Source organism: Vidua chalybeata, chromosome 7, assembly GCF_026979565.1.
Source record: "Vidua chalybeata isolate OUT-0048 chromosome 7, bVidCha1 merged haplotype, whole genome shotgun sequence".
NCBI classification, from domain to species: Eukaryota; Metazoa; Chordata; class Aves; order Passeriformes; family Viduidae; genus Vidua; species Vidua chalybeata.
This window is the reverse complement of record NC_071536.1, coordinates 16,445,986-16,467,157: the sequence shown is the minus strand read 5'-3', so window position 1 is coordinate 16,467,157 and position 21,172 is coordinate 16,445,986. Positions and strand designations below refer to the sequence as shown.

General features: G+C 42.7%; 1 protein-coding gene across 1 annotated transcript in view; it reads right to left on the bottom strand.

The window, feature by feature from the left end:
* PDE11A (phosphodiesterase 11A) overlaps positions 1-17,040 on the bottom strand; it is a 106,772-nt gene extending 89,732 nt beyond the window's left edge. The window contains exons 1-2 of the mRNA XM_053947586.1: positions 16,228-17,040; positions 3,983-4,141 (exon numbers count right to left, since the gene is read on the bottom strand). Of these exons, the coding sequence (XP_053803561.1) occupies positions 3,983-4,141; positions 16,228-17,040 (972 nt within the window). The remainder of the gene's footprint in view (positions 1-3,982; positions 4,142-16,227) is intronic.
* Between the last annotated feature and the right edge of the window lie 4,132 nt (positions 17,041-21,172).

Genomic DNA, 21,172 nt, shown 5'->3' with positions numbered 1-21,172 from the left:
CAAATTTATCTCTTGCACTGGGACATACATGACATATGGGCCACATGATACCTTTGAGGATTATGCCATTTTTAAATAATAGCTTTTGGAGTGTCACTGACAAGCGAGAGAACCAAGGCAGGTATCAGCAGGAGGTTGCCATATATGGAACACACGCAAAAAAAGTTCTTTATCTAATTTGTTTCTCATTTGTTCCTATGTAGTGGGTCCATCAATTATTTTCAGGTGACTTTTTCTCTGTAAATTCCACACATTCACAGAGCTGGAGTTATCATTTTCACAGCAGCCAGAGATGCTTACCTGTTCTGGATCACTTCCTTTCCTAGTAGTTTTATTTACAGTTGATTACTTCTCTAAGATGAAGGAATGGTCCTTACTGACTTCAAAATTGCTATCTGCCAGCGTGACTCTAAGCTCATCATGCAAAAACTCACAGAAAATGAATTAGCAGGTATAGCAAAATCCCTGGAAATCATTCATCACTATGGTAGACCTGATGTTGGATATATTTAAGCTTTAATGAATATGGACCAAGAAGAGCATAATAAATTGAAAAATTCAGAATCACAAGGCTGCTATTAGGAATGTGAGAAATAAGATGTTGGAGCATAAGAGCACTTATCTTCAAGGCCCCACAAACCAAATACACATCAGATAAATCCTGTACTCTATAGACACATATACTTCTTAATAAAACTACCCACCGAGCACAGACAACAAATCAAGTTCTTACTTCCCCCTCCCAGGTCTCACTGCATTCAAACTACTTGTTTTCAGCAGAACCAGCAGGGTTTAACTCGAGATGGCAGCCCTGGGTACCTTCCCTGCAGTCAATTCACTTCTCTCAGATGAGGAGGACGTCAGAGGCAGAGAGAATCAGGATGCCAATTTAAGTGACCATGGAGCTGCTGTTGCTGTTTGTTAAGCCTCTCTGATGGAGGACTAGATTTGTTTTGGCACTGAATTTCAGAAGACTCTAAAGGGCAGACAATGATTGAAACCACAGACTGTCAAACTCTTGTTAGGCTTTTCTCAGCAGTTCTGGAACATGTATGACTCACCAGCAAACAGCACGTACCCTGAAGAGAATCTTCAGCCCAGAACAGGGAATGCATGTTGGGTGCATAGTTCTTTCCAAGGGCTTGAGGCTTTTATTTCTCCACTCTTTGTCTGTGCAAATGAGCAGGTCTCTTCATTTGCAAAATACATGTAAAAGTGCTATTTTTCCAAAAAGTTACCAACTACACAACATAGTGTAATAGTGATGACTATTATGGGTAGTAAGGTATTCTAATATTGTTTGTATCAAACTGAAAATCTCCAAAATCAGTCTGTTCAACTGAGACACTAATGTTGGGGTGACAAAATACATTGTGACACTGAACATCTTTCTCTCATGCCTGTGGCTGTAATCTAATTCTGCACTTAAACAATGAATTGGCTAAAACATCCCTAACACCAAAAGGAGAAAAGAAATTTGGCAGTAGGAAACAATATTAAATGTGGAAAATTCACTTCTATTTGTTCTTAGTGCTGTGTTTTTAACACTGTGGTCAGATATGTAAAAGAAAATCCTGAGAATTTGCTATGAAAAACAAAACCAGAAGAACTTTGCAATACAATACTCCATTTTAGATACTGCAAAATATAAACTTGGTTACAGCTTGAGAGCATTAAAAACTCCTCAAACCTTAAATATTTTATTTGCTATTAAATTCCTGAAAACAACTAAGAGTACATAAAAATTATGCTAGCATCTACTTAATTCTAATTGAAAACATAAGTCTTTGTTTCCTATTGACTCGAGACAGCAGTGCTGCCAAGAGACATTTCATTAGACAATATAGTCTTGTCGTTTTATAAAAAAACTCCAACAGATTATTTTAATTGCTTCACACAGTACTCAGAGAGGAATGACACTTGCAAACAAAAGCCAGACTCAAATGATACTCACATTTCTCTGAGAGGTTTTCAGGGGTAGGAAAAAGACTGCTAATTTACATTTTCATTTTCTAACCATTCTGAAGATGCTGATTGTCACAAAATGTAACATCAACATAAAGCTGCATGTAGGTCTTTTGCCAGCTACTCATCAGGCTTTTCTGCACAAGCCACCTCAATACCCAGGCTACCAAAGTTTTCTCTTCTTATTCTGAAGAGGGTTTCTCAGTTTTCACCTGCCTCCTTTGCTCACAAACATCTATGTTGATATTATGGTTAAAAATACCTGTTTGCTAATCCTGCAAGACAGTTCTCCTGAAAGTATGTGCTCTTGCCTCCTGGAGGTATATCATACTTTCTAGGTTACTAACTGATGAAAAAAACTTAAAAGCATGTGTTTTGAAATAACAGCACATGGACTGCCAGGCCTCATTAAATCCAAGATCTATTACAGGGCAAAATGATGGTTATGTTCTTGTTTACTTTTTCATAAAATCTACATGTCAGAACCCATTCAATATATTCTTGAATAGTTCTAACATACACGCTTATAACTAAAACAGTGATCTAAATTACTAAAAACAAAATATAGATGACAAAGTATGGGCAAATTGCTGGTTTTTAGATAATATTTGGTAGTCACTGAATGGAAGCAAATGCATCAGCATCAAATATTCATACCTTAGAATATTTTTGTAATACACAATTCAAATATACACAGTTGTTTTGCTAGTTGAATGTATGATAATCAAATGTAGGATCCATGTTAAAAGCTGTATTTTAAAGAAAATTTCCTTTACAAGGACAGTACTAATAAAAAGAAGTGCTGAAAACACCTATTCAGGGAAGGTTTAATTTGCATTTAATTACCCATTGAGGCATACGTTGATAATAAATCAATATTCAACATCCAGGATTCTCAAGAACCAAAAGTAACTCAGAAGCAGCCTATGGTTATACAAGTTTAGATAGCTTCTAAAGAAGGAATTTAAGAAGTACTGGATAACTTCAGATAAAGTAACATCTGAAAATTGGGAGTTATATTTAAAGTTAGTTAATTTAATCTAAATCATTATGCTAAATCAAAAAAACAAACACCTTGCAGAAATAAAAACCAAAAGTTAATTGTTTTTATTTTTTAAAAGTGGGTGTATAACATTAACTGCATTTGAATCAATATAAAGAGCTTTTTGGAGGAAAAGTCTGCCTCTAACTACACTTCCACAAAAATGAGATTCAACACGGTTTCAATACACAGAAGAGTAGCTCCCTATTACATGTTTAGAGGAGATTCCATTTCTCTCTCCTGGGCTGACAGAGTTGCAGTTCTGTTCCTCCCCAGTTTGCTGCCCTCTACCATTCTCTTCCCCAGTCATATTTTGGCTTCCTGCACATTTTCCCTCCAAGGTTTGCCTTCATCAGCAGCATTTTCTATTTTCCCCGTCTTTAATTCAAGTTCCTTCTTTGCAGATACTTCTACTTTCCTGCCTTTGAGCTTACTTCACTCTCCAAATTCCACCAGAGATACACATACCTGGTGTTCCTTCCCATTCTCTTTGTTCTTAAGTATTTGCAAGTCTCAAATATTTTAGAATAACGGATTTGTATATGCATAATTTCCTCTAAAATAAAATTTCTTTTGCATACGCTACAGGCATTTATCCTATGGAAAGTACTAAGAGAAGATCTTGATTTTTAGAGTCAGCAAGCTTAATTTCCCCCCAAACTAATTCTTACAAGTGAAGCTTTCAAAAATAAAAAAGTCTTCCTACTAAGGCCTACTACATAAAAAAGGTCTGCATAAGATTAACAGAGGAACTCAGACATTTACAGAACAGATTTTCTATTTTTTTTTCTTTCTTATTTCTATTACATTTTCTATTGAAAACAACAAAAATGTACACTTTGTTATGCACTTCCAGAAAAACAGCATAAACACAAATGATGTGCTATTTACTAATTTAGATTAAGTTTCTTTAGACAAGTCTGCTGAATTAGAGAAAAAATTTAGAAAGCATGCAAAAAGTAAAGGTAACCTTACCTTTTCATCATCATCTGAAAAAGGGGCACCTCCTGGAGTCTTATTTATTGCTTGGGCAACACCAATAATCTCTCCATCACTATTTCTTATGGGCATGCACAAGAGTGACTTTGTCTTGTATCCAGTCAGTTTGTCAATCTCATCATTAAAGCGTCGATCCTTCAAAAGGAAATAAGGAAACATTAACATACATTTCATATATCTAAGCTTTCTTCAGACAGCAAAGTACTTTTCTCAATGTCTGATATAGTATTTTTCAGTAGCATTAGGCTGTTGCTTCTCTGTTATCAGCCCATTCTTTATTAGCTGTTTTTCCTCACTTTTCTCAGGGGATCAGTAAAAGATTTACCATTACATAATCATATTCACTGAAGTCCCACATTTCTACCTCAATTAGAAGAATATCAGCAGAGACTGATATCTGCTATGAGTAATGTGACCATACATACACATGTCTGCTAGGCCCTGCTGCCATTTCACACCCATATTCTATAGATGCTCTCGATGTCTCTCTCAAGTAAATGGAGACTCTTTTTGGCCCACTTCTGTCTGTTTAAGTATGACTGGTTATGTGGACTGTATCCAGTACAAACAAAAAACGTTCTCAAAGAAATGCAGTCAAAACCTCAGCTCTTTCTGGAAAACTAAGTACAGGAATGTCCCTGCTCAAAAAAGGCACTGTGCAGCAAGCCATTCTCTGGAACAGTAAAGCCCAAATTGCAGATCATAAAGTAACTCAAAAGAGGACAAAAACTTAAGAGGTAGTGCTGACATCACTTTTGTTCATCTTGGTGGAGCATAGTCTTCAACAGCTCTTCTATCAGCCAGAGAGGAAATTACTGCTTTTCACTGGCAGCAGCTCTGTTCCTCTGTTCACCCTTCCTAAGGGTGAAGTTAGCATTGTGCTGCAGGCAATAGTTAAAGCCAGCTCAGACTCTCCTAACATAAGGGAACTAAGCTGTTGTACAAAACTAGGCGCAACTTTTTGTTTTCAAAAGTTTAAACAATACTGGCTGTGAAAGAATGCCCATATTTGTCTCAAGTCATGAAAACAATCCACACCATCCTTAATTTGATTGTGATGAGCAATTCAATCATTTTTTACTGATACTAAAAACTGACAATTTTTTTTCTTGACAAATTTTTATCTATTTCCCTGTTGTAAATTCCAGATGCTATAGAAATAGTCTCTTCACTTTGAGACATGATTTAGAAATGATCTATTTTTACCCATTATAAAGATTAACATATACATTTGGCTACTTTATTACTTGTTGCACATTTTCCAACATCTCAGCCAGAAGGAACTAATACCAAATGTACCCAACAATTTCTTTGGGAGAGCCACAACTCCTATGATGGATGTTTTTTAATAACAGCATCAAGGACGCAGATCTGCCTCATCTTGTGATCTTTCCATATGCTTCTGAACACTTTTATATCAAGTTCAATAGAAGCTGAACTGTTGTGCATCATAGAGAATCCTGCCTAGAAAGATACAGTTCTTCTACAACAGAAGAAGGGAAAATGCAGTGCAATTATCACACAGTAGGCTTCACTAATGGATAAATTAAATATTTCTTCCAGTACTTCCTGGTAATGTCTGAACTACTATTTGGAATACTTGCTGTTGCTGAAATATTGATGTTTTTTGCTACTGAAGAGACAATCCCTGCTCTACTAATTTTGTACCAAGCAAAGCAGAGTACATGGGGAGAACACTGAAACAACAGCGTGCCTTGAGTAGCAATACTGTTGTTGATTGACACCTAGTGGGCCTTACAAAAAAGTAAACTTTCAAGGGGCAGTTTAGCTGAAAAAAACCAAAACAGCTGTCGGTCACACCAAAAGTGAGTTGAAATTTTGTCATCTGAATACACTCCATGCATGTGGTACATGTAGTCATTGCCTTTCCAACAGGCCTCAAGATTAACATAAGAAGTGCTGTTTGATCTTCAGGGTGTGGTGGCACACAGGACAGGGGCTGGTGAACCTGTCTGAATGAGATGCACGCTGTACAGCTGGCAGAGATAGCAACAGATGTAATGACCAGCTATGGAGCCACCGCTCCTTCACGGATGCTATGGAGTAGCAGAGACACAAGGGGATTAGCAGCCTGAAAAGTGTTGGTATTTCCTCTAATGTACAGCTCGTTCCTGCTGCATTGCTTCTTTTTTCAGGCAGATCATGGAAGTTTTCTGTTTGTCTCTCTCCCTGGAACCTCCACCCTAGGAGGAAGAAGGGTATCACATTATATCCACTGATGCTAGAGAACTGGATGACCTTTTGCAGAAGGGTATTACGTCTTGGAGCCAAAACTAAAGGTACAGTAGTCTAAGAAAGTTAATGTGTTTAATTAGAAAAATGAGGCACTATTGACAAAAAATTCAATAACTTGGTAAAAGCTGAGAGTCATCAAGATGTGAAGTGAACCTACCCCTACTCTTTTGTGGAAAAGCATGCCAGAATTTCATTTGGGTGACATTTGAATAAGTGATGAGGAGAGACATATAAATGAACAAAATTAAATGCTGTTCCTGGCAACATTGATATTGTTGAACTATGCAATATGCACAGAAAACAGTGAGTGGATGACCTGCGTTATGTTCCAAACCTCTTATCCCCACACTCTCTTCTTTCATCAGTTATTGTCATAATAGCACATACATGGCAAGATCTAAGAAAGTGGTTTTACTGAGTTTAACAGTACCAATAGAAACTTTAATGCCCAGGTATGAACTGTGGTGGCCAAGAATGGACAATATTTATACGCCACTCTCCTCACAGGGTAGTAAGCTTGAGCAAGGAGGCCTGTTTAGCAGCTGACAACAAAGCTGGTAAATCAGAGGTTTTGCAATCTGTCAGACAGCAAACATTTTGAGATATAAACTGTATTATCCCACATGTTGGACCAGCCTGCAACACAACAGGGTCTCATTTGCACCAGGGCCCTGGGTAGTAAGGAGTCCCAGTGTTTATGACAGCAATGCAGCACTTGCTTTTAGGTTTTTTACTATTAAGATATATATTCAGAAATCAGGGGCAGACTAGATGAAAGCTTTTGAGAGAGAGACTTCACCATAACTGTAATTGTACTTGCAGTATTTTCATACAAGAAAACTCATTAATTAAAGTCTTCCACTGACTGTTTAAAGAATTACTAAATACTGCTTTGGTTCTATATAATGAGTTTTCTACACAGAGAACTGGAATTTCACATCTGCCGTCAAGGAAAAGTTACTCTGTAGGACAAACCCTATCCTAGCCTTAAGAATATTTACTGATTGTCAATGTTGCCCTGTGAAAGGTGAATGAAGTAAAGACATAGAAGAGAGCAAGTTTGATCCATCAATCCAAGTGCTGGTAATCCAGTTACCTGTACAGGAACAATGTAGTCCCAGGTTTTTGGATATATTTGAAGATCGCTAGTGAATGAGAACAGACAAATATCTTCATCGTTTTATTCTGTAGAAGACCAGATTAAGGTACAGAAAGGTTTTTTTTTCCATTAGGGTTCTAGAATCATATATTATCAGAATCTCAACTTTCAGCAAAAGTTTTGGCTTCTGAGCAGTTTCACCAACTGCTTTTTAGTTAAAGTTGGTAGTTCATACATTGTTAGCAAACATACATGTTTCACTGTGCTTTTCTGGTTTTTTCAACATAGGATAACTCTTTGAACTTGAAAATATGTCTTTTTATAACCTTATCAAAACCAGTAAATTTTATGTGAGCATTAGTACCATGATTTAGAACAAAAGAAAAAATTATAACCCTAACCCAAGTTAGCTAAGAATCAAATATTATAATGGAGGATGAAACCTGCTTGATAACATTTCCAGGAATTAAGTCTTCATGACAAAGCCACTTCCTCTTTCTTCAGTATCTAAGGAAAAGTGTTTAATCTAGTGAAATGCACCAAATGCCTCAGCCAAAGATGACAGCTAAAAGAGAAAGATATTTTTGATTTTATTATTTGAAAACAGCTTTCAAATCTTTTCATGACACAGAAGAGAACACTACAAAAAAATACTCTATTAAGAGACCTGGCCTATTATATTTTACCATTTACGGCCCCATTTTTTGTTGTTGCTTTGTTTTTTTTTTTTTTATAAAGGGCTCTATTAAAAAAAAAAAGCACACAAAGTTGCATCAGAATTTCCTGGATTATACTGTATTTAAGTTCCTGATTAAGTTGCTAACTTGCATAAAAAAAAAAAAAAACTAATACAAGTATTATGACAGCATTGTTAATACCTGAGTATTACTGGAGTACTAAACTGCATGGGATAGACAAGGTTGAGTGAATTTATAGAAAGCCAAGAGCCTTTACAAAAATAAAGAAATTGAAGCTGGAAGATTTCATAACTCGATTCACTTTCCTAATCACACTTCCTATAAGTATAATACATAAGCTTTTATAGAAAGAAAAAAGAGCAAGAAAGCTAAAAGAGCAATCTAAAAGACAGCAAGTTCTCTAGATTCAAAGCATAACATTAAAAAAGCTAAATACAAATTAAAAAAAATTAGGGCATGCAGTCTGTTCTAGATATACTTTTCTAAAAATCACATATGGTGCAAATTACATTGTGTATAAACAGGAAACAAAACCCAAGCAATAAACCACTAAAGGAGATAAGGGGAAACCTTGTAGACAAGAAACTCATGCACAAAACACAAGTAATAAAGCAATTTCTGACAAGACCTCCATGTAAGGACTGCTGCAGCTATTCCTGTCATCTCCTCCAAAATCCCTAAATCCCCACAGACAAAGGCAGCAGGAGAACAAACTAGTAACAGGCAGCAGCATTGCAAACCTAATTCTCCCAAGTAAATAAGCACAGTCCAGCTATATTGTGACTAGTTATACAGCAATATTTCTTATAGGAAAAAAATTACTACAACAGATATGACACATGAAACAGTTCAGCCAACTCTTATTTCTTTACTCCCAAACAATTCTTATAAACGGAGATAACATTGATCCTCAAAAATTTTTAAGCTCCAGATTTAAAACTAAGTCCTATAGTCTGAATTTAAAAGGTAGCTTGATTTGTAAAAACAGAAAAGGTGTTGATTTGCAACAATTCAATGCTAAAACTTTTTGGTGTATTCCCCCCCATCCCCCGCCCCCGCATATGTCAGGAGTTTGGGACTTTGTTTAGTTTGATTGGTGGGAGTGTCTCATAAACCATATGAGCCCTCTTTCTGAGCACTGCTTCAGTTATTAATTTGACAATGGACATTAGTAACTATGCATGTTTTTCTAATTATGACTTGCACAAAATTAATGTGAAAAAAGAATATAATAGTCTTAAACAGGAAGAAAATACTTTATGAGCACTAGCAAGTCTGCAAACATGAGTGCCTAGCTAATAAGCTATGAAGCTCATGCTTCATAGTCTGAACTGATCAGCAGTAGGGGTCAGAAAATATTCCTCTGTAGGACATTAGCTAGATCCATCACATAAGGATTTTGTTTTCTTCCTTCAAAACAAACTCCAGAGATGACCAATAGCACAACAGTGAGTCAAGATGTGGCCTTACGTAGAGCAGATTCTGTGCACTTCCAGTCTGATTGTATCACTACGAAATAAATTGTTTACAAAGAAGAATATTTTCCTTCTAATTTTCAATAGTTAGAGATGAGATCTGTGGTGATCCTTCCTCCCCTCCTGTACCAGCCCTGACTGAAGCCCCACTGGGCACCAGCTATAACCATGCCCATATTCCCAGGGCTTAGTGATGACCTCCTAAATATTAATGATTCTTTATACAAGACATGTACACACATATGGCTTTAGAAAGCTAATACGTCTCTGAGCAAGGAAACCAACAAGACTCCTGGGTGTTTCAAAAGAAATCTGTGTACGGGTTTAAACCTAGCACCTGCTGGAGATTACTCAGGTGGGCAACACACTTTCAATGTTACAGCAGCAGTCTTATTGTGACAAAGTAGCAGTGTTTGTTACTGACAAAACAGCACTCATTTTGAAGTGTGCACTCTAGAGACATGAAGCTCCGACTGCACAGAGTTGCTGTTGCCCTGTTAACACAAAACTCCCAAGCCATTACTTTCATTTACTTTTCATAGTTTGCCAATAGGGTTACTTTAGAAAGGTAAAACAAATTAACTTGCATAACGATGCATGTATACTTCTTAAACTTGTTATTCTATAGAAAAGCTATGCAATAGCATGCAACTGTAAATAACAGAAATGAAATATCCACTTGTTTTGAAAAACTGAAAGCCAACCAAGCAGAACATACCAAAATCATTTCCCACACGAAACTACAGCTTTACTCAGTCTTGTGCTTGTAACAGGGCCTCAACTAAAATCTGAAGGGCCAAATCCTGCAGTTTTTTCTCCTTGTCATTGACCTGCTTTCATAAATATATCTACTACTTTCTCATGAGGAACTATAGGGCACAGAATGTCACCAGTTTCACATCTGTTCTACAAGACATTTTATAATATTTGAGGCAAAAAAAAAAAATCTGTACTCTTTGGACGGATTGATTGGCTGAGCAACAAACCAGTTAATGTCTATTTGCTTATCAAAAGGAAACACAGCTCTCCAAAAAGTTTTTCCTGCCAAAGCTCTGCAGGGCCAGCGGCCCAGGGACCTGCTGCAGGAGGGAGAGCTGGGGACTAGTGCACGGACTTGTGACAAAGAAGCCCCACCTGGGCACCCTGAGCACAGCCACTGCTGGCCCACCTACTGCTCACCCCAAATATCTCAGCAGCAGATCCACGGTGAACACACCTGGGGGAGCAAGCAGCGGTGAGGATGCAGGGAGTAATGACAGCAACCCTAGGGGCCAGGCCACTGCCTGCCTGGTGGGGGAGGCAGCCTCACCTGCTCACACAAGCTGGAGGGAAGGTGTGACTCCTCACCATGCCTGAGAGCTGCCACCAGCAGTGTACACTGCACTGCACAGCCCTGTCTGTCCTGGGGATCCACAGCAGCAGCACGGGGACATGAAACAACTGAGCCTTTGCTTTGGACAAGTGTCCCTCTACGTGTCCCTGGTGTCAGCCAGGAGCTCCTGCCCCTGGCAGGCATCTCCAGAGAGTCGTGGTGGACCTGGGAAGGTCATAGGACACTGTATGCATCAGTCAGAAACTGCTTCTGGAGAAGAAGACTTATGGAGTGAGGGAGGTGACAGGAGGTGAAGAGACATCCTCAGCTACTGCCCTGAGGGCTCTCTGCCTTTCCTTTCCAGCACCTGCCTCCTGTAGAAAGATCCCTCTCTCCCAGGCCAGCACCACTGTGACATGAAGCATGAAGGGCATGTTCACAGCCAGTGGGCTCAGACACAGGGATAATTTCAACACCTCTTCACCAATTTATGGACTTGTACTTAAAATCTGAAGTTTTCCTAAATTTTGCATGATGGGCTGGAGTGTCCTTTTATGCAAAGCACATCAGAGCATCTTAGTCTTTACTGTTGCAGTTATTTCCTGCCTTCCCCATAGTACTTCCTAGTCATATTTAATGTACAGCAAAGAAAACTTGTTCTTTATCTCTTTTTCTGTATTACATGGAAATTTTAAAAACCACTGTGTATTTTGCTTGCCAGGTGTTACGATCTTTGCTCTCTTAAGAGCAACCTCTCTCCTTGTTAAGAGTCAACACTGAAATTTGTAGAGCTGCTGGTGCCACTGTCCAATGCTGCTGAGTAGAGCTAAGTGCTGCCCACTTTCAGAGCTGAACCTCCCAGGCCCTGGGCTTTTAGTTCTTTAACTGCTCTTTGAAACTGAGAGAGATCTGCTGTTAATACTGCTAATGACAAACAGCTACCCTGTGTAAGGAAACGTGGCTCTTGCCTCTTTTTGACCTTCTGCACCCACAGGCAGCCCCAAACGGGCCCTCCCAGGCTCAAAGGTCTGCATCTTTGAACAGTAACTCTGTGATGCTGTCCTGGCACAGCAGGAGACACTGAATGCTCAGAGCTCACCAGGGGGGCTCGAAAAAGAAGGATGCCCATGCCTGTACCTAGGTATTGAAGGATGTCTGAAGCTTGCTGTGAAGAGTTGTGTGTGCATAACTGTGTTACACGAGGCCTAAGCTTGAAAGAGGTAACAGGAAAGTCCCTACAAAGAGAGCTCAATTTGTGCTTTACTTTCCTTGATTTCAGTTGCAGTAATGTGGTTATATTTTCTTTTTGAGGACTTGAGCTATATTGAAAAATAATTGGTCATATTTTATGGCACTTTCTCTAACTTACAAAACTCATGTCTTAGCATGACTCCATTTAATATTTCTCCTCTATGCTACATGCTTTACTAAAACATCCATCTGGTAAGCCATTTTTTGTTTTCTGTCTTTTAAAGCTACCTTTAAAATTCCGAAGTTAACATAAGATGTTACTCTGCTGACACTGGAAAATGGCAGAACACATATTTCACCACTTGCTGATATATGTTTACTATTCTAGAGGGTAATATTTTTTTCCACTAATTAGAAGGATTTGGGATGCTATCAAATTGTTTCCTAGTTTTTGCACAGCTAATGGTATAACAATAACCAAACATTACTTGCAATTTAAAATGTTTATTACATAACACTGCTCTAAGAGATGGAACAACATTTAAATTATCAGTAATTTCAGCTAAACACTATGGATGTTGTGTAAGAAGAATGGATGACATAAAAAAATCCACAGCTTCAAATGGGAAAAAACCTTAAATTTGAAAATAGCTTCTAAGAACTAAGGGTAATGATCTCTGTCTATGTACTTAAAATGGGCTTAATAGTTTTCATATATGATGATGGTAGCTACATCTATTCTCTGTCAGAAGGAGCCTCAATGGACATTTAGGCCCCAAATTTCCTTACCAGTAAGATCTGATTCTTCTTCCAACATGTGTGCTCAAGATATAGTTCATTATTCCCATATGAAAAAGGAGTCAGAAATACTTCCCAAAATTTACATATGTGAGCGTCCAAGGCCTTATTTTAGAATTTAAAGTGACTGAAAGTTTGATTTACAATTCAACTGGATTAATTTCAGGAGAAACAGTTTTAGACTGGCTTCAAAATGAAAATGAAAGAAAGTATCTAATTGCTTTCCTTTTCTCAAATTCTCTGTACTGCTAACACTTGCATATCAGATCATGGATGTTGCAGCTAAAATTATAAACTCACTTTCATCAAATGATTTTGCAATGCAATAAATAAAGCTTTTAATGCCATGAATGAAATTGTGCAACTTTTGAATCAGTTATATAATATTCATCTGAATCTTTCCATAAATTATTTGTTGAATTCTGTATTGCTGTGAGCCTCCAGAAGTTTATTCAGTCAAAGCTGAACTTCATAAATTAAACTACTGTGAGATCTTATATGGTCATTGTTTAGTATTAAAAGAAGTTATTATTATACAGTCCTCAATATGTGATATTAATTCCAAACCTTGTATCTATGTATGTTTATTTAATTAAGAAAGATTGTTCACATGAGCAGATTTTGAAAGTCCCACTCAACAACAGTAACAATCACCTGGACTGTGGAAAAGCCCCTCTAATAATTTTTTTTTTGTATTTTTTCTTTTTAGAAGAATAAATGTGTAATTGAAATAGTATGCTGTCTCTGATAATGACACAACCAGTAATTTACAAATACTTCCTGAAACAATCAGTCTGATGGGCACAGGGGACTGCCTGCATGGAACACATTACAAGACATGACAGCATTAATTGTAATGTTGATTGCACTGAAGTTCCATTAATGTCAGTCATAGCTGACAGTACAAGCAGGCAACCCAATTTGTACTCAGTGGTAGAATTCCAAATGGTATTTGATCAGGCTCTGAGAAAATAGAGATGGTTGAATAATAATAAATTTCCCAGTACAGTAAACTAACTAATTGATGATATAGAAAATTTTTTACCTATTTTAAATAAGTTTGTTAATTAAAAAAAAAGGCAAAAGAGGTTTAAATTAATCTAGAAGTTCCTCTGACCTTGTGTATGGCCTTTTCTTGCCAAACAGTTAGCATCAGTGTAGAAACCCTCTTCAACGGACAAAAAAATGGTGCTCTTCTGTCATGCCTTTTCTTCAGCTCCGCCTGACAGCTTCCTTGTGGTGCTGTTTTTTTATGTGACAGTTGATTAAACACTTTCATCATCAGTGGCAGAAAATAATATTATCATATTTATTAATTTTTAAAGTGCTCCATTGTGAGCACTACAACGATCTGAAATGGAACAGCTGTCACCTCTTCACGCACAGGTACCTGGGCTTCCATAGAGCTCTTTATACCATTCAATTAGAAATGTCTCCTTTTGATGATGCACATTGAATTGTATATCCTTGCCAAGTAAGAGAATATAAACTGTACTAACTCTGAAACATAACTGAAAGCAGGGCCCTGTTTTATTATCCAGCAAAACTTTTATTACAGTCAGAAGGTCTTAAGTTTCATTTGCACTAAAGTAAATCGAAGTAGCTCCACTGAAAGTTGGAAGTTGCATTTGATGTAATTACAGGATGGACTTGGATTAGAACTTGCCCATCTACTGCAACTAATGTACTTAGGGCTTAAAGATACAATGAATTGTATTATTTATGATATTTAAATTGATTTTGAGTAAGAGCCAGACAAAAGTATAACACAAATAGCACCAGGAATGGCAGCTGGATGGATTGCTTTTCACTTTTCTCTGTGGATGATACAGAAGATAAACTGTTCTAAGAAGCTGGACCTTTTCACTGGGAAGTGAACACAAAGTGAACAAATACTGAAGAAAAAATTGAAAAATAAAACTATATAAGTCCCTCGGACTAGAAAACAATGCCCTTTCAGTGGCATTCTCACATCCAAAAAAAGTGTGTCTGGAGCTATCCAGAGTTTAGAAGGAGGGATCAAGTTCCTTCCTAGCCAAACTCAGATATCCTTTATCTGTTTAGCAAGCTGGGACTATTGAGAACATACTGCTTCACCTACAACAGCAGATATTCTGGGAATTGCGCAGTTCTATGAGTGAAAGTAACAAAATCAGATTGCAAGAAAAAGTGTGTAATGCAGAAAAGGAAAAAAGATAAAGGAAGAAAGCCAGTTGAATTTTTTCCAAAGGTGATCCAATACTCATTTTAGTCTGAGCATTTTTACCATTCCCTTTAAAATGTGTGGGTTGGGAACCTCTGTCAGTCTGGATCTGTGAGGTTCCTAGTATTTTTCAAATACTGCTTGACAAACAAATAAATAAATATTCAGCCCCAAATACATATACCCTGGTTCTTCTTCTGTATTTAAAAACCAAAACAAACCAAATCTTATTTTTCAAGTTTTTTCCTTGTAGTCTGCTGCAAAGCATCATCAGTTTTTTAATGTTTGTTGCTTTTGTTATTATTGTAGATTAAAATAAGACACTGGAGAATGTTTACTACTAAAATTCTTTGAGATATACGTCTCCCACCTTTCTCAAGCTTACCAAGAGCCTAACTGAGAAAACGTGTCACTTTGTGGTTCTTAATTTTCTCAAGAACCTTCAAGTGCTGATAGTGTCTTGCACAAATAAACACTAGAAACATACCTCCCGAAAGAGAGGTAAATTTCAAGCCAGGAAACTGAAGGCTCTGCTCTACATTGACACATTCGGGCAAAGGCTCGTCTGTCCCCGCTGAACGTAGGGGTCAATGTCTACCTTGAAGCCAGAACTACATTTTCACAATTCACACACTGAAGCCTCTAAAGAAGTAAAAGGGGGGGAAAGTCTTTGCTGGAGATTAACAGGACACTGGCTATATCACTACTAGGAATGCTTTTGAAAACACCATGTGGGCTGAGTGGGCATATGCAAAGGTGAACCATGTATGGTCTTTTAAAAGCAATGAGACTTTTTCAACAGCGGAGAGCCAGGGAACGTTAAGACAGAAATTTAAGAACACCATCACTGGGACTGTCACGAGCATTTTTTTTAAACTTTTCTTCAGCCGGTTCCAAACATGCTTTAGAAACACATGAAGCGCTTATCGCTCCTGCGAAACCCAGACCACTGCTGTGCCATTGTAGGGCCCCTTTAGCCCCATCGGCCCCCCAGGCGGGGCTTCCCCTCCCGCTGTCCCCGGCGTCCCCCCGGCACTCGCCCCGCGCCCACCGCGGCACTCCCGGCCGGGCCACCCCGGGCGAGGCTGCGGCGGGAGGGACACCCGGGGGGAGGCAGGGCTGAGCCATCGGGGGCTCCTCGGTCCGCGCCTCCGCCGCCGCGAGCCGGGGGAGCCTGCCCGGCTCCTACCTGGTAGGCGTCGGGAATGTTGACCGTCTCTCCGTGCTCCGCCACGTAGCCGATGATGCCCTTGCCCCAGGGCACCTGCACCTCGTTGCTGTCCTCGGTGGAGCCGCAGGGCAGCAGCGGGGTGCCGGCGTGCACGTCGAAGAACTTAGACACCAGCGTCTTCTTGCCGGCGGATGTCCCCTCCACGAGGAAGAGGGATCCCCGGTCCGCGTCCACCATGAGGCAGACGAAGATGAGGATCTTGTAGCTGAGGCTGGTGAGGTCCAGGTCATTGGAGATGTCCTTGACCAGTTCCAGGAAGAACTGGCGCTCGTTGTGCTCCTTGAGGTAGCGCTTGTAGTCCAGGGCGGTGGGGGGGTACTGGGGCAGGCTGACGCGGGACTCCAGCAGGGCGCTGAGGATGTGGGCGGTGGTGGGGGGCAAGGAACTGGCCTTCCGCAGCAGCGCCCGCCGCCGCACGCTGCTCAGCGGCTCCTGCGCGCGGGCGTGCACATGCTCGTCGTAGGTGAGGTTGACGTGGATAGCTTTGGAGCGGGCGAAGCTCTTCCGCAGCTCCTTCTGGGACGCTCGGCGCTGCAGCCCCCCGGGGCCGGGGCCGGGACCGCCGGGGCCGCCCGCGGTCCCCCAGCTGCTGCCGGGGCCGTCGCTGCTCCGCCGCTCCTCCGAAGGGCCGCCAGCGGGGGCGGCGGGGACGGCAGGCACTTTAGGGAGCGAGTTCTTCCTCTGCAGCCACTTCTCCACCAGCTCCGGGTGCCTCTCTAGGAAACTTTCCACCGCCGCCACGTCGAGGCCGGCATCGCCGGCGGCTGCCATGGTGCCGGCGGCGGGGGCGGCTCAGGCCGCGGGAGCTCCCGCGCTGGCCATGCCCCGCCGCCGCCACGTGCTGCTGCTGCCGCCCCGACGGCCGCCCCGGGGCACGGGGGATGCCGGCAGCCCCGGCGAGGGGCGGCTTCAGCCCCTTGCCCGGGCTCCTCCTCAACGTCGCGCCTTCTTCTCGCCTTCTGCTTTCCCCCGCGACCTCCTTTTCCTGCCCACCACTCTTTATTATTAGTAGTAGTAGTATTTGTAGTTTTCTAGGTATTTTTTTGTGCTTCCCGGTTTTCAGCCTTTCTCCAGCTCTGACCTCTGTTCCCGGTTCTGGGCCGCTCCCCTGCTGAGTCGGGCAGACGGTGCAGCCGCACCTCTGGAGATGCTCCGGGAGCGCTCGGGCAAACCTCTTCTGCCAAGTGCTGTCAGTGCTGGCGGCGGCTCCTGCGTAAGCCAGCCGGCAGACCACTGAGAAGGAGGGAGGGGAGGACGCGTGAGCCGAGCGGGGGGGGCAGGCGGGGAGGAGGGAGGGCTGGCGGGAGCGCTGGCAAACCCCGCTGCGGCTGGGGGGGCACTGCCGCCCGACTGGCAGCAGCCGCCTCGGCAGGGCGGGCGGGGTGCGCAGCGTCTCCCGGCGGGAGGACCCCCGGCAGTGGGGGGCTGTGCTAGGGAGTTTCATTCAATAACATCGGGGGGAAAAGGAGGGGCCTTTTGTCTGTGATGCTCGTTCGGGAGAGAGGCATCGGGAGGTAATGGGAACGCTCCCGTTAAGGAGCTCTCATTTATACTATTGTCTGAGCTGCTTCAGTACTTCAGGTGACAAGCAGAAAAACGGAGCCCTTCCAAGAATCCTGAGTGAATTCCGTTTCTTGAATCACTGAGTTGATTCGTGGATAGCCTCACCTGTGCGGAACCCCGACTCTGCTCGGCACGCACGGCTTCCGCGGGGTGTGAGGGGCACAGCGGTCTCTGCCCGCCCGGAGCCACCCGGAGCTTTCTGCCGCAAGCCGCTGTTCCCCGGGGCGGTTCGGTGGGAGCGGGCGCGCCCAGGCGCTCCTGGGTGTTTGCTCGGGCATCACCGGCTGCCAGACGGAAACCGACCGTATCCACCGGCAGAAGGACAAGGGTTATTTTTATGCGCACGTGGAGCACTTTTCATTGCTATATCAATGCCTACGCATAAGCGATTGAAAAAACAAGTCATGGATCTTAACACGTGAAAATGTTTTTCATGCGCTCTCCAAACACTGAATGAAGGCGGCTTCAGAAATTCATGAATGGGAGCTCGGGTGGCTGGGAAAACAGACGGGCAAATCTTCAACCAGACGAGATTCCGACCTGCCGGGGACCCTGTCCCTGCAGATGCCCCTTACGGCGCGGGGTGCGGGCAGTGCTTGCAAGGAGAGGGGAGCACTTTTGGGACACGTGTGGATAGCGCAGGCTGGTGCGTGGGTGTCAGAAGGGGAGGAAGGGCTACGTGTGTGTCCCGGAGGACCGCCGCGTCTCTCGCGGCAGCAGGGGTGACCCTCAGGGGCTCCGTGTAGATGCTTCGGCTTGAGCAGCTCGAAGGCAGCTTACGAAGCCACAGACAAAGGATTTCGGCCCCCAGTCTCGGTGCCCGCGCCCTTGCAGGCTGAGCAGCAGTTCCCTCGCCGCCCCGGGTCCCGGGCCGCTGTGGCGGCAGGGCGCCGTGCTTGCCCCCGCTCTCGGCGGGGTTTCATACAGCTCTCGGAGTCTCCCCGGCGCGCAGGGATGCTGCCGCAGGAGGACGGGAGCTCCACTGAGAAACCCCGCCGCTGCCAGCACACACCGGCCATAGGGCAGCGGGGGCGGCGCGCAGGCGCGCGGGCAGCCGGGGCGGGGGCGCAGCCCCGGCAGCGGCCCCGGCAGCAGCCCCCGGCGCTCGGGGGCGGAGGAGGGAGCCGGGAGCCAGCCGGGCCCTGGGCGGTGCGCGGCGGCAGGGAAAGGTCGCTCCCGGCCGCCGCAGCGTGCCCCGCCCGACTTGCGGAGGGCGCCCGGCTGCAGAACCCGCGGCGAGTGGGCTGCGGGGCGAGGGGACGGAAAACGGGGAGGTCGGAGGACACGCTCTAGGGATTCGTCCCCGAGCTGCTCGCACATCTAAAGAAGCCGACCTCTTTCCATGCAGGTAGCTTGGGTATGACGAGGCAGCGTATCTCGGCGAGGGCGAGGCTCCGTAAGCGTTTCCGAGCGCGCTGCCGGAGCTGTGACGCACAGGGGTTTCACAGGCGGCGGCGGGCGCAGCCCCTCGGGCTGAGCCGCAGCTGTCTCAGCGCCGGTGGCGGCCGCGCTGTCGGGAGGCCGCGCTCCCGGAGTCCCCGAGCCCCCCCCCCCGGGGCTGCCCCGAGCCCGAACTGCATTTGCGGGTTTGCAGCGCTGGCACAAACACTCCACTTGCACAAAGAAATCGCATGAGCTGCTGGAGGCCAGCTGGGCGCTTACCCCCAGCTCTCAAGAGAGGAACTTGGGTGCGAAATACTTATATGCAGATAATTTTTACCTTCTTACCGTGGTAAGGTTTGGTTTGAGCACGCACACCAGTGTTTACTACAAAATGGCTACTATGTAGCAGTTCTGTATGTAAACACTTAAAACAACTTAGTGTTTCTGTAAGCCTAGGTATCAATTAGGTCCTGGGATTCTATGCATAGGATTTGACTGCATCAGAAATCTGCATATTGACAATCTCTCAAATAGCAGTCAAGACTGAAGAAACTAAAACTGTAGTTGTCTCTATTGCATGGAATACATAGTGAAAAAATTACTGTAACAGTTTAATTGTAAAGAACTGTGGAACCTGAAATCCTTGTAGACATGAAATGTGACAAAGATGATCACACTGGTTTGACTGTTCTGTAACTTGCACAGGCTTTGGACATGCGGTAAAACCTGGATAAAACCTGGTTCAGAAGCCTGGCCTGGTGTGTGTTGATGGGTGTTAGGAGAAAATTGAGGTCTCTGTTCTGTCTGCAGGGCGAGTTAAAGAAGCACAAGGTACACTGGGCTACAGCCTCATGTGTTAGCTTGAGGTAGATTAGTTTCAGCCTTTTGTGGGAGGACAAAAATAGGAAAATGGATTTTGTCAATGCCATGGGATTGTGCCGCTCTTGTAATTTTATAGATATGCTGCAGTGAGATACAAGCATCTTACATCTCATGCATCTGAGGTACGATGCACTTTTTGTCAGCAGGGATGCACAATGCCAACTCAGACAGCAGTGCAGGCTTTAGTCAGTTGCACCTGGTTTCCTTGGGTACAACATGCAGAAATGCTCTAAGATGCCCTAAAAGAATCAGAAGGAGAAATGTCAGTGCATTTCTCAGGTGCAGTGTGTTTCTCTGTGGAAGGCACTGGAATAGCATTCCTCAAAATGCAATTGGGAAAACCACTTGAGAAAATTTGGTCATTTGGGAGGACTCTTTATTACTCTAAACAGTGTGAAAGAGGGAAGCAGTCCAGTAGAATCCAGGAGGATGGGAGCATAAATGATGTCTAATATAAAATGCACAAGGTATACTTTATCTTTGTGTCACTTTAATAAGTAAAATATAAATACTTTTTGCATGGAGAGTTGCAGTTCTTTGTATCATTTAATATACAACTACTTAGTCCTTCTAAACCATGTGAATATCTTTGCAATTCCAATATCCAGAAGATCCAAATTTAATTTCATATAGTTTTTTAAAAATGAACATGAGATTGACATTGAATTCCACAAGGCTGTGCTCCATTGAAGGGCATTAGAAAAAGGGTTGTCAATAGCCAGTTCCTGGAATCTCTTGACAGAAGTTGAAAAACCATTATTGTTTCCTTCCAGACCTGCTAAAACCTGTCTTTTTCAACAGAAACCTGCTCTTGTACTGAAGACTACTGCAATGACATGTTCACATTTCTCTTCTGTCCTTCAGAGCTGAGTCCTCCCATTGTCTAAAGTTAATTTAGATATCACTTTGCTTACTTTCTTTTCAAAACTTGTACTAACATCTGTATGATTTGTTCACTACAATTTTACTGGGAAAATATAGTTACTATATGCTGATGATGTATTGAAGGAAATTCCAGTATAAAGTGAATGTCACAAAACGTTTCCTAGAAATCATAGGGGGAAAAAAGCTACAC